Below are 18,932 nucleotides of genomic sequence, written 5' to 3'. Positions count from 1 at the left end.
TAGGGTTGTTTTTATTTTTCTGGCCTAGTCAAGACACTTATAACTTTTTCAGAATAATGAGGTTTGTATTTCAAATGCATATACATACATGCACAGATGTGTAATTAAGAATATAGTTCTGTCTTTTATTTTTGTTTGTTTTAGAAGGGAGAATTTTTCTCAGACATTGAGAATTGGAATAGGCTGCCCAGGGAGGTGATGGAGTCCACTTCCATTCCTGGAAGTTTTCAAAGAAATGACTTGGCACTTAGTGCTATGTTTGAATTGGCATGGTGGTCTTTGGTCAAAGGTTGGGCTCTGTGATCTTGTATAATGTTTCAATGATTCTATTCTATTACACACTCTAGGAAACAAAAAGAAGAAAACTACCTATACTGAAGCATTTTCTCTGATTACTGGCACAGCTACCATACAAGAGATAGTTTTTGAAAATATTTTCAGTAGGAAATAATGTAACTTTTATTTGCTCTCTCATACTCAGTGGTAGAGAACTGGCTTTTCAGGGTGACTAAAACTTTTAGATAGTGATATGCTCAAAAGAACTATATTACCTAAAATCCCTATCCTTTCCTTCCCTTCTTCTCAAGAATCCCAACTAACGATCAAATGATTTTTTCCCTAAAGCTTCAGCAGTGTAAATTCTTCAAATGCATTTGTATACCTGAAAGTCCATGTATGAGCAATATGGAACTTGGAATGAATTCCTTAATATATGATAGAACATATCAATATAGTCTAAGGTTGTTTGGATTTATAAAAAGTGGTTCTTTATATCCCTGAGGAAGAGTTTGGTGAGTAGTCACACTGTATGGTTTGACAGAGATAGGGACATAGGTACAGGTAGTTGGACATTGTGCTTACTTTATTCATCTACACTTTTCCCCCTAGAAGGAAATTATGTCATACAAATACACCTCCAGAATTCATTTGAGCAAATACTACTATTATAATGGGTGACTCTTTGTGTATTGGCTTGCCCTCATGAATCTAATTTTTAAATTTTTGGCTAGAGACATTTGAAACAGAACAGCTATATTTCTGACAAAGGGAATGTTAAATAGAATTTTCTTTGGCAAAAATTCTTTTGAAGTAATTTACCAAACATATTTCCTTTTTTTTACTGATACAGTACTATTGTTTCCCTTGTGGAAGTCATGTTTAACAGCAAAATAAGTCAACATAATATTAGATATCCTTGAACTATTCTTTGTGTCACTGCCCCTAATAATAGTAAATTTTAGATATTGCAAGTTGCAAATGACATCAGACTCTAATGCATTAATATTTGTAAAATATATACATGCATACAATGTACTATTCTGATTGCTCTTCAATCCTTAAACTACAAGATTGAAAAATCCTGCTAAAATGTTGGACTCTAAAGCTACTAATAAGAAGCTGCATTGATTATGTTTACAGTGAAAAGATAATTTTTTTCCAGACTACATATCTTAGAACTTTTTCCATTAAAGACACTGTTGCTACTATATCTAAATGGGATTAAGTATAACTGGTGATCATTTTAACGCTGCTGGAATTAAATGAAATGATCTCAATGCAGTAAAAAAAGCTTAATATGAATAAATATGAAAAGTCCATCAAACTGTCTTTTTCCTTTGTCTCTCTTTCCTCTGTGCTTTTCTTAATGGTGTTGCTGTATTAGATGTAGCAGCACAAAGAACACAGAACAGCCCACTGTTTGAGAGCCAATACTAGCTAGTGCAATTTCTTTTTAATCCTTTCACTAGAAGTGTTTTTTTTTTTATTCGAAGATGATAAAACTAAACTTTAGAGTTCATGGGTAATCTCTGTGAGTCATTTTACAGCAATTAACTGTTCCAGTTGATGTGAAACATTCTATCAATGCCAATAAACCCACATTCTCTTCACTTCCACCCCTACCCCTTTCAAAGCCATTGGGCTTTGACATAATGAGATTTTTCTGAGACATAACCAAAAAAACTGGGCAGGGGGCTGTCAGGGAAGAAGAGTACAGAGAGATGTGAGAAGAAACAACTTGCTAAAAATAGACTGTTTTCTGGTGGCTCTGCAAAGCAGTACATTACTAGTTTTGAAATTTTTGATGTGATGAAGATAAGGAGTAGCCTTTAAAAGAGCATTAGTGTTTTCTTACAGAAAAAGGTTGATGTGTTCAGCCTATTGCAAAGTGCACTTGCTTGCATTCTTCCTGTGCAGCACAAAGGCAGCATTAATGGAAATGATAAATAGTTTGATGAGCAGGCCAGGTGGCGTAGCAATGGCCTGCAAGACTGCTGAGCTGGAGACAGGTTTTAAAACAAACTTGGGGCTCTTGCTTCCTGGACTGGTTGAAGTTGAACATGTCGAGGAGGTAATGTGATTGATCTCTTTGGAGGAAGATGCCAGCTGGAGAGCTCACAAACTGCTCCTTCAGGATTCTCCTTAACGATGAATTGATGGCAGCTTCTGAAAAGAGTTACTCACACCGCACTCTTCCCAGCCATTCAGAGGTAGGGCTCTATCACAGTGGCTGCTAAAAGAAGGAATTGAGAGTTTAAAGGGACAGGAAAAAGGTGTCCCTGGTGAAAGAAAATGCAGGAAGTACATTCCCAAAATGCAGCTATTATTTCTATACTGTTGTAAAATAGATTATTTTAGAGGCTTATACACACAAATGGTTGTATTCGGTTTGCTTTGGTGGTTTTTTTTGTTTGTTTGTTTGTTTTTTTTTTTTTTTTTTTTTTTTAATTACACTGGGATCTTGTAAATCCTAATAAAATAAGAGGTCACCTTTTCATCTGAGGTCTGCAATTCACATGATATTTTAAATCAATTAATTTAAAATTGTACTAGACAAATGTTAATTTAAAAATATTCTAGATCTCCTCAAAATCATGATAAAGAATGGACTTGTTTTGTTCTTAGCTTCATAGTCCTTGCAATTCTTGAATTATAATCCTCCCTTCCTTGGAGGTTCTGATACCTCATCTTCTGATAAACTACATACCTGTCCTTTTGAAACTGTCCCTTGTTGTTTCAGAAACGTTTATTTCTCAGTACATGACAGCTTGTTACTTTTGTCCTGCATAGCCAGCTTGTTATGACATTTCCTCTAATGTCAGACAACAGCAATGAAACTTACTATGTTATTAACAGTAGCTCAAGAATCTTGATCAATATGTAAATCTGTTTGCTTGACCTAAAACAACCAATATGCACAAGGGATAGAAGGGTAGAAATTGAGTCCAGACAAACTGCACAGAGTAGGAACAAGCAATCTTCTTTGAGTCTTAGAAATCTCAATCATGCAAATGGAGAAAGTGATATAATAGAGGAAATTTTGGTAAGATCTGAAAATGAAAGCAAACAATTAATTTGTCTGACTTCACCTGTTGTATTCAGGACTAAATGTTAACGAGACTAAATATGGTAGAGCTCATTTTTTGTTACTATAAGTATTGTTACTATACTATAAGATCGTTACTATAAGGATGGGGCCATAATTTATTTATATCCTATGTGTATTGCCTGGTTAGTCCTCAACTGTGTAATGTTCTGATCCCCTGGAACTTTTTTGGCCATTGCTATTGCAGAAACTACTTCTGCAGAAGTCAGGACGTTAGGGTGTTCAGGGTAAGAGAAGATCAGTGGCAGCCAGGAGTTGGGAAGCAGTTACTGTCCACAGATGAACCCAAGTGCTGCAGTTTACATGCAGGACCTTGTTCTTTTGGTTTATATCTTTCCAGTGCTTAATTTTTAATTTGGTTACAAATAATGACCCACTGTTCAATATTTATTCTAGAAAAGGTTTTGTTTGTATATAGCAGTGGTTTTGTTTGTTTTTAGATGAATTATTCTGTTTTTCGGGAAATTATTTTGGTGGGTTTTACTTTTCAGTAAAACTAATTTATTCTTTGCACCCTTTTAAAAACACAAATGATACATCTCAAATGGTAGATACAGTGTAGAAGGAAACCTCTAGCCTTTAAATAGTATCTAAAAGAGCCAGCTTTTGAAGTATGATCTAGAAAGGAAAGCCTTTACTTGCTCTCACTTCCCACTAATGCCTGAATGGGAAAATCCTACTTCTCAACATTTTACCAGAAAAAGAAAAAGTACCAGAGTAAGGTATGTTCAGCACTGTGTGGTTGTTTTTATTTTATTTTATTTTATTTTATTTTATTTTATTTTATTTTATTTTATTAATCTGTGAGGGGTTTCTCTGCAGCAAGAAGCTGTAGGGTAACTGTGGCAGTGGTCCTTGCCACCCATGATGCACCTTCACAGTAGCTCCCCACACTGTGCACTCTCCACAGCCACATGTCTTCTCTCCCTTGCAAGTGAGGGGGTTTTGTTTCCCAAAATCATCCTGTTGAGAGCCCACCAAGTTGGAAACTGCTGAGCATCTGCCAGTAAAAAATTTATTCCTTATAGTGGGTGGCCAAGTGGACCACTGAAATGAGTCATTTAGTAGACTGGAACATGTTTTTTTCCCTGCCATAATCCATCTCAACTTTACAAATGCTGGTGGCTGGAAACATGGTGAAATATATGTTAAAATCTTAAAAATGGAAGTATGTACTCACTGTAACTATTACTAAAATTAAATATTCTGCTACATGTAGAAGCTATAAACAATATTACAGAAACTTTTATTTTAAGTTAAGGTTTTTTTTGTTGTTGTTGTTTCAAATTGATGAGGACAGGGGAAAAAACATAGCTTTGAAACCCCTGGAATTCATTTATGTCTCAGATTTAATTTATCTTAAAATATATTTTGAGAACTCTCACTGGTTACTATTTGTAATTGACAATTATTGAAGGCATAAATACTTCTTCATGTGCTTGCCTGCACATCTGTACTGCCCCAGCACTGAGGTGCAGTCAGTGCATTAAAGAGATGTGTATTCACAGGTTCTCTTCCCCATATTCTCATTCTCAGGTTTCTTTGGTAACTTTCTACTTTTTGTACTGCCTTCCAGTGTGGCACTTTGTTTATTGCTCATCGCTTCCCTATGAGATACATGGGTAACCCAGAAGACAGACACCATCATAGCATTCTCCTTGTCAGCCTTTGCTTGCTCTAGTTCCTGCATCTGTAAATCTTCCATTTAAAATTTTGGTGTGATTTTTTGCTTTCTCTGAGGTAGTCCAATAATGATAAGATTTATGAAAATTAATTTTTTTTTAAAACTCTTGAACAGCCCAGTTAGGACTTTTTAGGACAGATGTTCTTGGGTAATGTTCTAGAACAGAACAAATCTTGGAAGTTTTGGAATTCTTGGGTTCTACCCACCGCTGTTTCTTAAGGTTATCTCAGAGCATGGAGCTAATACTACCAAGGTTATGGGTTCAACCCCTGTATGGGCCATTCGGTTAGGAGCTGGAATTGGTCTTTGTGCTTTCCTTCCAACTCAGAACATTCTGTGATTTTCAAATTAATTAAACTATATGTTTAATTAGGGTATTGGAAAACATTTACTTCAAAAACTCCTATAGGCAAGAAAATACTTCTTGCCACTCTGTAACAAATCTTGGAGCTACAGTAAAAGACCAAAACTGTATCATATTGGTGCAAGCAATGAATATAGATCAAGGGATCTGTCAATTTGTAGTTTCTTACGTTTGTTTATCAAAATTTCGTAATTTAAACTTGGTGCAGAGAAAAGCAGCGCCCCTTTTCCCCTTCTTCCTATCCCATTTCAAAGTTCATTGATGGCTTAACTGTCCATCCCATCTCCAAATGTGCAACAAAGGTGATTGGTGTAACACTGAAAATATTCATAAAACATACATATAAGGGACTCTTCCCTTTTGAGTAAAGAATGCTTTGAAATAAGTTTGCAGTCAAGAAACAACAGTCAGTCTTCCCTTTAACATTTGGTATATTAAAAATACTCAGTATTTGTACAGAAAACTTGAACATGATGAATCACTGTAAAGTTTCATACAATCAGATTAATTTCAAAGTCACTTCAACAAACATAATAAATTTTGTTCTGGAGTGGTTTTGATTGCAAAAATGGTACAGTAGTGTAAAATTACTTTTGTCTCTTTCTGTTCTTGAAAAGGGGTTCAGTAGAGAAATATGAGAACAAATTCACACAAGAATGTTCTACAGTGCTGAAATGATTCACAACTTTGTATGCAAACTTGATTTATTACTTGGGAGACTGTCTAGTCTGATTAAAAACTATTAGTCTGGGATATGGCTTTAATTGAATTAGAGTAATATGTTCTTCTAAGAGGAATGTCATAGTTTCATGATAATGCTAGAGGAAGATTTGTCTGTCTTAAGGTAATCCTAAATGAGGCTGCTTACTCTCCATTAATTTTAAGGGAAAAGAGACTTGTGCTAAAGTGATGGGCATACAGATACTTAATTTTTCTTTTTAATAACATTTTTGTGTATCAGTTCCAGCCAACTGAGAACAACAAAAACAAATAATCAGGAAATTTTGAATGCTTATAGTATGTCTCACGCTAGCAGTTCAAGTTCTTGTTTTGATAATTTTCTTTTCCCCTGACTCCTGTTTTCTTTAAGGTCTTATTCGATTACAAGAGCTCATCAAGGCTCCGTCACGATACAACCTAAGACTAAAAATCCGTCAGTTACCAGCTGACACAAAAGATGCAAAGCCATTGCTAAAGGAGATGAAAAGAGGCAAAGAATTCCATGTAATCTTTGACTGCAGCCATGAAATGGCAGCAGGCATCTTGAAACAGGTAATCCTCATTTTGCTTTAGATGTCTTAATCTCTTTCATCCATAATAAATAAAAGTATTATTCAGACCTAATGGTATTTAACAAGCAGGGAAATTGTATGTCAGTTTTACTGAGGCCTAACTGAAAATCAGCTGAGGATTTCAGAGGTAATTTTATTGGTGACACAAATGGTAGGTGCTTTAATTATGCTTTTATAAAAGAAGATTTTAATTAATTTATGTTCAGGAGGAACATGAAGGTATATTAGTCTTTCAGTAATGAAGAACTGGTACTTTGGAGAATTGATGCTTTAAACATGGTTTTAAATGCTTGCTTGATGGAATTTATATATCAAATCTTTACGTATGTAAAAGTATAAATATGTATGTATTTATGTATCTGGTTTCATTTGAGGCCTCTAAGATGTGTGTTCCTGATCAGATAGTGATATCTGAATAGTATGTTACCAACAGACCACATTACTGTCTTCCATTGAGAGGACAGAATTGATATCTTAGAGCATATATTCTCTTTGCACTAATAATGGAACTGCAAAACACCCAAGTATGTTTGGGTTGATGCTTTGAAAATATTGTGTGCAAGTGAGATGAGTAGGTGAGATACAGCAGAATTCCAAAGACTTTACTGGTTCAGAGACCATTTTCTATAGTTTTTAAATTAAGCTATGACTTCCAATAAAGAGGATAGGAAGAATACCTAAAACTGAAACAGTATTCTACACTTCTAATGCATAGCATTTAGTGACTTTAATTCATGTTCATATTATGTTTGCTAGAAAACTGTAGGGTCTAAATTAAAAACAAAATGTATTTAAAAGTTGGAAATATGCATCTCATTAGAGGTACTTACAGGTATTATTGCAGGTAAAATTAAAATTGCTAGTTCACCTACATGTATAATGTAATTTCTTTTCTTTATTGTTCATTGATTGAAAAACTTCTATTAGTCTCTAGTAAGTTTAAACCTCTGCTGGTGTTTTTTTTCTAAACATAAGCCAGCCTAGTTATTCTAGTTATTTAGGCCAAATCATGGAATGTACGTTTAATTATTTTAAATATTTAAAATCAAAACAATGCAGATGGAAAATATGTTGATGGCAGTATTAAGCTGCAATACTAACAATAACTCCATCAAGATACATTATTTACAGAGTACCTAGAAGTTTTTAGGTGAAAAAACCCCTTTTATTTCACAGTACACAACGTTGTGAAAAATGTATGAATAGAGGAAAATAGGAACAAAATTAGAATTGTATCTTTAACCATGTCCCAGGACCCAAGAGTGAGCATTCAGCCTCTTTAAATCAAATTATGAACTGTTTCATCAAAGTACATTGCTCATCCTAAAGATTACAGAGGGAAGATACAGAAAAAATTCTTTCATAAGTGTTTAGATCTTTATACAGATTCTATAGATTTTTACTTTTCCATTCAGGTGCTATACTGCAATGCTTTAAATATGGCCAAAATTTGTAGTTTTGAAGCTGAATGTAAGTGCTTGCTGTCGAAACTTACACAGGGGGGTTGAGAATATTATTTAATGTTAATATTCCAAATATAGTGTTTATAAGTGATTATTGAAAAAAAATCTTTATATATCCATATCTGAAGTATTGACTGATCAGTTTTCTTTTCCTGGTAATGGAGGAATGAATCTTGGGAGACATGACAAGAAGTTTCAGCTTGAGAGGATGATTGGAAAGATTAATGGTGAAGCTGGTAGAAGACAACACAAGTGAAAAATAAAGAAAATAAAGTACCTTTATAACCTACTGAAATGGCAACTCCTCTTTGCTGGCCAAAAAATACGTAATGAAAATTAAAAAAAAATAAATAAAAAATTCCATCAAACAGACAAGCATACTTAAATCAAGGTGGATCTCGTTATTTACATCACCAGGCAACCAGGGAAACCATACATAATTTAAAAGGCTAGGGAAACACTGTAATAATGAGAACAGAGAAATTACAATGTTTGAAGAGGGAAAAGAAGTGAGATCTTTAGAGAAGTGAGACGGTGAAAGAAGGAAGAACTGGAAAAGTGACAGCATCGTTGCATAGCAGAATAAGGAACATGCGTAGGATGCTATGTAGGGATCCTTTGGAGTATGGAAGACTTGATTAGAAGCAATTATGATATAGGTGACTGCAAATGTGTTACATATATAGAGGAAGATACTTTGGTTTTATTAAAGAAAGACAAGTTCCTATAAAAGCTAAGAATATTTTTAGTTGTAGGGTTCCTAATAAAGTCATAATATATCTTACAGGTATGTGGTTTACCTCTGTTTAAAAGATTTTAACTGCTACTGGAACACTATATTCTAGTTCTCAGTACTGCTGTGGAATTCTAAGTGCACAAATATGGGCATTCTTTGGAAAAGTGGTGTGGTTTTTTTTTCCCAAATCTTTAAAGTATTATAAAATCTGGTTTACAACTGATACTTGGATTAGTTCTAGATTTTTTTTCTCTTCGGAAAAAATTATATGGACTATTCATTTCATCATTTTTCAGACAAGGTCACATGTAAAAAGGCTCTCACAGCCTTCAGAATGCTGACAATTCTTTCTAATACAAATTCTGGTATTGTCACGGTAGTATAATTGTGGTTTCAGTGTCTTTAAGGAGTCCATCTGTTAGCAACTTGGCAAAGAATTTCTTTAATAGTTCCTGGAAAGAAGGAAAATACGAAGGCAGCTTTTGTGCAGACAATGAAAATACATGCTTCTCAGGAGGAAATGCCCTTAATGAATAAACATGATTAAACATAGTTTTTTATCTACAAATATTTTTTGATGCAATTGAGAGGAAAACATGAACTTTTAAAATGCATTTTATCAAACACTGTTTGTTATTACATAGTTAGCAAGAGCAATGAAGGTACTTGAGAGATACCAGAATTTATAAAATAATTCTATGAATATTTGTTCTTCATTTTTATTTAATAAAATCTCTCTTGCTGTTCAAAGTTTGAATCAAGAGAATTTTCTTCCATGGTTGGGTGCACAAGTATAATTTAAGCTTGGGTCCTTTTAAATACATGCTATTGTTCAAAATAGAAATACACGCCATTGTTCAAAATAGAAAAAAAACCCATTCCTATTAGGTAATTCATTTTAAAGGAAAGGTTCAATAATGAATGAAAATATTGTCAACTCAAATTATGTGTTGTAACTTAATGTATCCATTAGTATGTAAAAATACAAGCCTCTTTCACATTTACTGCACTAAACAGTCTAATAATATTCTTTCTATCAGAAGATCTGGTACATAAATTCCTTTAATAGTCAGTAATCTTCTCTAACTGCTAAGAAATGACTTGCTTGACCTAATTTTAGCATAATTCCAACCCTATAGTCTGATCTTAGTGGTGTTCTTTTGCAGTGTTTCATTTGCCATGTGAGTGTGATAAAAATGTATTATGTGGCCTCAGAAACATTAATCTTTTGTTTATCTTTTTTCAAGGCTTTAGCTATGGGGATGATGACAGAATACTATCACTATATCTTTACCACACTGGTAAGTGGCTTGTGAAAACACAGTGGTGACATCCAACAAAGACGTTACTTTCCTAATTATATAACTCAACAAAGTGGAAAAAGTCTCTCTGGAATAGAGTATGAGTGCAAGATATTTTCTTTGCTGAGTTTTCTTACTTTCAGTGAAAACTCATCAGGATGGTTTAATTAATGTTCAGCAGTGTGTCCAGCAGTTCAGCAGGGAACTGGTAGACCTGAAAAAAGCATCTGGCTGTAGCACTGCAGCTTTTAACTGTCAAGGAGGGTTAAATGTATAATTCATAATTCATTGTTTATTTTATGCATATTGTCATTTTGTCTTTTAGCTGTTTGTATGTGAAGATTAGGATATCTTAAAATTTACTCATATATTCTATATTTTTAATCCAACATTTTTCAAGGTAGTTCTTCTCTGTCATATGATTCATGAATGATTTGGTGTGAATCTTAGCAGCATTTTATTTAACAATTCGTATGAGCTTTTTAGGCGCATGAATTATGCAATATACTTTGGTGTCCACTGTAAATGTAACTTAGAAGATCCAAGAACTACATTCTTGGATCTCTCATTTGCAGTAAATGAACATTTAAAAATGAATGCTCTTGCAAAACAAACTTGTATGTGAAATCCTTTTTCCTTCTCACTACAGCCTAGCTAAGAAACAGTTTAAAAGTTGGTTAATTATTATTCTAGAGACTACAGAGTCTCCAGAGTTGTGTGCATTTCTCTGTCTTGAATTTGTGTTCAATTTTGTCTAAGTAGACATCAGTTCATTATGTTTTTTAAAAGAAAAGTATGAGACAAACATGAGATGGATGTGCCTTGGCAAAACTGTTCTTGAGATGGCATATGTTTAAAGCCACATACATGTTTAAGTTCTTATGAAAATGAATCTTTTGTTGTAGGGTAGGAGTCCACCTCAGAATCACAAAATAGAAGCTCATGGAAAGTATTAACATAAAGTTATAAAATAGATTTATAAAATAAAATATAATAAAGAAAAAAAATTAAATTAAAATAAAAAATATATTTACCTCCATAAAATGGATTATAGATATTTTGAATGTTTTTTCTTATTTTTAAAATTTTACTTTTGTTATTGGTGGAAATTGTTTTCTTTAGGACCATGTGTCCTTTGGCATTAAATTTTCAGTCTTAAAACTCTTTTTAAAAATCAGAATTTTCTGTCATTCTCATTTACTTATTAAAACATTAGATTTTCTATGGAGACAAGAGTATTATATTGAGTTGGAACTATCAAGAGATAATTTACTGTGCAAAAACATATAATAGATTTTGATTTTGCAATGTAGCCCTGGAACCAGCATCAGAATTTAGTTGTTTTTATATAATAATTACTTCTTATCTGACATGGTGAAAGTCCTGTCAGATAAATTTTCCAGTCACAGTATTTACAACAGTCTTCTGTGTAATCTTCTCTTGATTGATTCAGGATGTGATGCACTGGCTCATTATACACTGACCTGTGTATTTGTATTATACGCATAACAATATTGTGTTTATTTATTGCATTCCAGTGTAAACATGAATATATTTGGATTAAAAAATTGCATTCAAGGTTCTGTCTTCTTGCACAGTAAAAACGAAGAGAATTTTTAAAAGAGAAAGATGTAATGTAATTCTAGTTATGTTCAACATATCTTTTCAATAAAATATTTTATTTCTTTACAAGGAGGATGTGAGGTTATTTTAAATGAATTTTGAAATCTGCATATCTTAAATATGGGAAACTATATCATAATACTAGCTACAGAATTTAAAAATGTGTAGTGATTGATAACTGGTTGATATTTTCGTGGGCTTTGTGATGTTAACAATGGGTGTTATATTTGGGTTTTCAGTAGTACAATATTTAATTTGCTTCAGGTCTAGCCAGTAAACAAAATGGATTCAGGCAAGTGTTACACCTAAAGCTACCTGACAAGAAAAATTAAAGTAAAAATTAGATGAATGATTATCTGTGAATTACAGGGAAAATTTCTATGTTCAATAAATTAAAATTATGTTATAGGGAAACTATATATTACATATAGCCTTTACTACATCTTTTTTTTTTCCCTTTTCAAAACTTTATCTTAGACCTGAATTTCCTGAAGTCAAGTGCTGTTCCTACATTGCTTCTTAGGATTTGATCAAAGCACTTGAATTTACTTTCTTGAGCTAAAATTTAAATTCTTTTACTTTTTATTACTTATATTTCCCCCGTGTGTGTTTGAGGGATAACTGTACACACATACACGCATACAAATATACTGAAAAAAATATAAATTGGCAAAAGTTATTTTTGCAAAGATGAAATCCTAATCAAAGATATGTCCATATTTGAATCACATTGATGACAATGAAAAATGCTTTTGATTAAATTTAAAGCCATATGCATTTCTCCTTGGCCCTGCTCACCACCACCCCCACTTCCTGCCTACTCCTCTCCACCAATTCATCCTCCTAAGATTAACATTTTTAAGTTTCACTGAGAGTGAAAGCTCAAGGAAACTCTTGTCCAGTTTATTTTATTATTTGATGTCTGATTTCTGGTATGTTCAAGAACTAGCAATAATATTAATATTTAGAAATTTAAAACAATATTTAAACTTACTACCTAGTAGTAGATACAGTTCTGTAATTGGACTAACATTTCCTGAAAGTCTGTTCTTTCTCTGAGTCAGATCACTCCCCCATAAGGGCAGCCAAGTTGCTTACTCACAGTCAGAAGCCCCCAGAAAAGCAGAACACACTTCCTAGCATCAATAGCACTGAAAAATTGCCATGCTCTCATCTGGGGAGATGGTCCGACAATTGAAATAGCAATTTCAGTGTATTACAGAATTTATACAATGGTAATTTTTTCAGGACCTGTTTGCCTTGGATGTGGAACCCTATCGGTACAGTGGTGTTAATATGACTGGATTCAGAATTCTGAACACGGAAAATACCCAGGTGTCATCTATCATCGAGAAGTGGTCCATGGAGCGCTTGCAAGCACCCCCGAAGCCTGACTCAGGTTTGCTGGATGGATTTATGACGGTATGAATACCAGTATTTGGTTCTTTTTTTTATATGTTTGTTAAGCTAAAATAAAATTTAACTTTCTGTTGGTTATAGTTTGGAGGTATATAAACAAATATTATTGTAAACATGAGTCAGAGAGTAACTGTGATGATGCTTCTGTCAATATTTTGCAGATTGAATACATGATTATACTTACTTTCTTTCAAAATTATGCACACTGTATTTTTTTTTCAAATTATAATGCCATATTCTAAATGTCAAATTCACCTAATTTGATGGAGAAATTTTTTTATGGCACAAAAATCGTGCTAATGAAAATTGTTTCTTTCTCTATATTTTGTGTCTTATTCATTTAAGAGTCATTAATTAATAATGTGTACTTTCCAATACGTAAATTTTGTTTTAAAATATTTTATTAATATTATGAACAGTACTTCACTAGTATCTTTTCTACTTTCTGTGCTTTCGGATTAATCTGATTAATTAATCTGGTTGTTTATTTTCATTTTTTCCCTTCCATTGTCATGAGTGTGTGGCCTCACTTTAGTCCATAAAAATCACAACTATATTCCTGCAAACAAACTTTCATTGCTAGGTTTGGGTGAGTTTCTGCTCATCAGTTGGAATTCAATCTGGAATTATAATCTCAGGAAGGGATCTATTTTAAAGGACATCCTACATTAGGGCTTTGGTCTTCAAATGAGTTGAAAGATTTTCCACTTTGGTTTCTTAGCAATTTAGGTAATTGGGTTTTGTTTGGCTTTGGTTTTTTTGGAGGCAGATTTTTTGTTGTTGTTGCTTTAGGTGTTTTTTGTTTATTTTTTAGGTTTTTAATCTTCCCTTTGAAAAACAAAAAATTGTTTTTCTTGAAGACAAGTATTTTAGTAATCTATCAGATGCCTAGATTGTGTTGATTATTCCACATAACACAACTAATGAACAATTTTTTTCTACTGATAAGTTTTAACAATCTTATAGATATTAGGTAATAAATTACAATCAATATTTTAACAGGTTACTTTATTTTTTTTCTAGACAATTATCCGTTTTTATAGAAAAATACTTTTTTAATGTACTTACTGCATATAATGTCTTGAACCTGATAGTTTGAAACATTTTAAATTTAATTTGTTTACTAATTTTCTTGCACTGCACTTTACAGATTGCATCACATGGTAGTTTAAAAGTAATATTGTATATTTCTCTAAATAATTTCGAACAAGCAATAAACTTCCCAAAATCTGAAAACTGTGAAACATGCATCTGTTTTATATATAGCTGCTGCTTATTACTGTAAGTCATTGTTTCATGCTTCCTTGTTTGCATTAATAATTTCAGTCCTTTTATATTTACCTTTTTGAATTCAAAATTTGCACCACCTCTTCTCATTCATTGTAGTTGTATATTTAATGTACTGATCAAAGATGTAAATTATCCAAATGACCTTTGGGTATTTTCCAAGATCAGTATCAATAGTTATTTTATGAGAACATAGGGCCATGGTGAAAAATAATAGAATAATAAATATTGGAATAGAATTCTGTGGGCCAGTTGCATGTTTTTCATCTTCTGTGGTGTTGTAAAGAAGGTGTTTTTCCCAGAAAACCTTCTGATGTGAGGCAGAACCCTATAATTGCTATTATATGATTCTGTAAGAATAATACTTTATATCATTACTTTGCCTCAGGATAGAAAAGTACAAAAAAGTGCATGAAAAACACAGTGGCTTCTCTTCTGGACCCTTAAGAGCCCTCTATGCTCCAAGCAGAACCAAGTGTTCATACAGACTGTGATGAATATTTTATGGTCATTTTCTTGATTAAACATTTAAATGTGGTTTGATTACCTGGGCTTAAAATACCTGAGAGATGCAGATAGTATTTAAATTATATTTAAAGGGTTAAAAATCTTGGCAAGTGTTATGAGATTACAGAGTTTTTTGATCTGCCCCTTAGATACAGACAAACCATCCACAGTGTGTCCATTTGGATGGCATGAAAGAAAGTCAAACTGTGATGTCATTGCACAATGTTCTTTCTGTGTTCAGAATAAAATAAACCATTTTATTGACATATTATCAGGGAAGTTGTAAAATCAGTTAAGTGTGTGAAATTTGACTTTAATGTCACTGTTCATGTATATTTAAAGTCAAAAATGGACATTGGAATCAAAGACTCTTCACAGATATTGGTGCTACAGTGTCCTCTAACTGATATGGGCTGGACTGGAAATGTGGTTTTTTTCACTGGTTTATAACAGCTTAATCAGAAAAAATTAGCAAGACCGCTTAATAGGAATGCATTCAGACCACACAGCTAAATGCCATTTAATTAGGTTTAAGACACCTAAAACTTGTTCCAAATAAAAACCTGAAGTTTGTATAAAGCATTTAGAGACCTCAGTAAAGACTAATTTTTTCTCGTGGTATAAAACCAGGCAGCTATGAATTGCAAAGTTTTTAAGCTCCAGTGGTGTTTTTGTAAGGTACTTCTAACCCAGACTTTTTCACCATGTTGACTTTACCCTTATGACAGCTAGAACTACCAATATAATTCTGACATTGCTTTTCCTTATTTATGATTCATAGTGCTCCCAGCATTAATTGTTGTTTCAAGGTCTTTTCTGTAGGCTTGTGTAATGCTCTAACTAGTATATAATTTTCCTCATAATTATTTTACCTTTTAGTATCCTAATGGAATACAAAGTTGGTATAAAATTTCATCTCATCTACTTGGAATGTTTGAAGTCAAATTTGCAAGTGTGAATTCTATTGAGTTCAATTATGATAGCTTTTCCTTTGTTTCTAGGCTGTTCCTCAGCAGAGCTCTGAAAAAGGTAATGGTTTAGCACACCTGAGGGGAAGTGTGATCAAGATTAAATTTTCTATCACATTTTACTCTTCTCTTAGGATTTCTTCAGTATTCCTTTTGTCTGGAATTTGGAAAAAAAACCAAACAACTATTTAATGCTACCATATTGAACAATTCTAGTAATAAATGCTTACTTATTGGTGCAACAAAGAAAAAAATGCATTCTATGATTTAGGAGAGTAACCACAGTACATTTTTTTCCATAGCTCCAGAAAATCTGTGGAAACGTTGAAAATCACTTGCCGTATTGTTTCAGACTATTCAGACTTTATTTGCACAGTCTTCTTAAGATAAAAGTTGTGCTTGTGTAAATGTTCATAAGAAATGATTTCTTTTAAAGTCTAAACTAATTTCTATTAAAGAAAAATGTGAATATACTTTTTGATATGATGCATAGAAGTCCTGTGGAAGGACTGATCAGAAGTCCTCACTGATCTACTCTAGTTGAAGACATTTTCCTATCGTCATTCACATACTAATAGACCTAATTTGTGCATTTGATGGTTCTTTCATATTTCTTAATATCTGAGGATAATCAAAATGATACTTGTCCTCATAACATAGAAATAATCATCAAAATGTGTTGCTATTCAAGTATATTTGTATTCTTTTATCTGCCACACACTTGTGCAGATATGCACGTACACATGTGGTATAGCTTACTAAGCTACTTAAATAGTTATATTTATTTCTTAAATTTGTAATCTCCTTTTTATTTTAAGTATTTGAGAATCTTGCATTTACTTTGACGATTGTTTTTGTATCACCGTACACTTACTAACCAGAAATATAGAAAATACAGTGCTTATAAAATAAACATCACATGAAACTGGGACATGCCATGCTGTTACTTCTTATAATAAAATTACAGGAATTTTACAGTAATAATAATTTTGCCAGAGGTAATAAACTATGCCTCTAGAAAATTGCAGAAGTAAAGAAGAGTCAAAGATCAAACTTGCAATACCTTCTTTTTCTTGCTAATAGAATTAACTGTATTTAACATTTCTGTATCTATTTACCATTGTCTTCTTGTTTCTTCTTGTTACTTGGGTGAAAAAGCTCAGAAGAAACAAAAAATGCATTTTTATCCATTTTAAATCCAAATCTTGAGGGGTTTTTTTCAGACTAGTAAACTTTTAAATTAATTCTCATTTGATCCTGCACTTCCTTACTTAATTCATATAAGCTAGTTTTTTAAAAAATTGAATTCTTACATATTTCTGAGTAAAATCCAGGATGGCTACTCTGCCAAAATGAAATGGGTAAACATTGATTAATTCATGCATTTCCCTGTTTCTCACCACCGCCTATTCTTACTTGTAAGCAGTTCAAAAAGCACTTTTAGAAAGTTAGACTCCAGACAGGGTGGGTTGTTTGCATTTGAACATTGTGTTATCTGGGTATTAAAAAACTTCTAACTAGACTGCAACTCTTTAAACAATTCTCTGATATATGATGTACTCATTACTCTTATTTTCCACCAACTTTATACTGAATTCTGAAATTTGAAAGTGATTAGTACTTAGCAAGCACTTGAGCAGAATGACTTGCCATTAATAAAACCATACTATTTTTCAAACAGATTATGATTTCTTCTGGAAAAATGAACCTATAAGTTAATAAAACCCCAAATATGCCATAATGAAATAAAAAATATTTAATTAGTGTAACTTCAGTGGACATTTTTTCTTAAAATTTTAGATTTGCAGGGGTTCATCCTTATTTTAGCCTGGAGTAAAAAAATAATTTTGAACTCTCCTGTAAGATGAAAAAATAATACTTAATTATTATGACTGTATTTTTATTAAATTCTAGCAATATTGGCATGTGTGCTGTATAAATAGAGAAATATTTTGGAAAACAGAGGGGCAACATATTATTTTAAAGAAACTTTACCTGAGTATACTTCACTTACTGAGTCTGTAGAAGTATTACACAGAAAGCAGAAAAAACCCACAACACCCTGAGCACAAACACACTTCCACATTTATGTATGACAACCATGTTTCTCACCAAGCAAAATAGAGCATAAATAAAGTGTTATGAACTCAGAATTCTTTTACTCTTCAACTATGAATCTTCACAGTTTTCTGTGCCTCAAGTCAGAATTTAGCATGCATAATTAAGATGACCTAACAAGCCCTGCTGCTTAATTAACATAAAGTTTTCCTTACTAATTGCTTTTGCCTATCATCCAATTCAGCTCTCTGCTTTCTTCTTATATAGAAAAGACTGTTCTTTTTTTTTCTATTCTATTAATTCTATTCTTTAGTGCCCACTTTATTAGCTATATATAGGAGGTGCAGAGAAGCACTGTGGTATTTGAATGTGAGAGCCAAGGTCAATATTTAGATATTTACTTCAGAAAAATCACAGATTACAGCTGATGTATTTTGTGTACTGCCTGGCAGAATGGAGCATTATTTAGTTGAGCATTTTCTGTTTTCACCCCTAATTATTTTTGCCTTTTTTTTTTCCTAGCTTTTCAGTAAATGAAAATGATAGTTGAAAAAACCCCTGAAATTTAGAATGATATTAAATACTATTGGCAAAATGCTAGAGACTTTTTGCATATGCAGAATGAGTTTATGGTTAATTTCCATGCATGGGATTTTCATCTGCTTCAAAAAGAGGGAGGTGAAATTTTATTAAAGTTTTGAAATTTTTAAAGTTGGTGTATAGACTTCCTCAGATAAGGAAAATAGATTCAATGGTATTTTCTTTAAGTATATAACTGTAAAGAAGATGCAAAGATCATGAGGAGAGATTCTAATACCTTCATAAATTGCCCTTAATTGAAGGAA

The 18,932-nt window shown here is 32.6% G+C and overlaps 1 protein-coding gene across 1 annotated transcript in view; it reads left to right on the top strand.

Annotated features, from left to right (window-relative positions):
* Positions 1-18,932, top strand: part of GRIK2 (glutamate ionotropic receptor kainate type subunit 2) — a gene marked incomplete at its 5' end in the record, with an annotated part of 353,559 nt that overhangs the window by 127,377 nt on the left and 207,250 nt on the right. Inside the window, 3 exons of the mRNA XM_083856634.1 lie at positions 6,524-6,705; positions 10,172-10,225; positions 13,097-13,270. Of these exons, the coding sequence (XP_083712760.1) occupies positions 6,524-6,705; positions 10,172-10,225; positions 13,097-13,270 (410 nt within the window). The remainder of the gene's footprint in view (positions 1-6,523; positions 6,706-10,171; positions 10,226-13,096; positions 13,271-18,932) is intronic.

The sequence above is a fragment of the Zosterops lateralis genome (assembly GCF_965231275.1).
Source record: "Zosterops lateralis genome assembly, chromosome: 3".
In the NCBI taxonomy this organism is placed as follows: domain Eukaryota; kingdom Metazoa; phylum Chordata; class Aves; order Passeriformes; family Zosteropidae; genus Zosterops; species Zosterops lateralis.
This window is presented reverse-complemented; position numbering and strand designations above follow the sequence as displayed.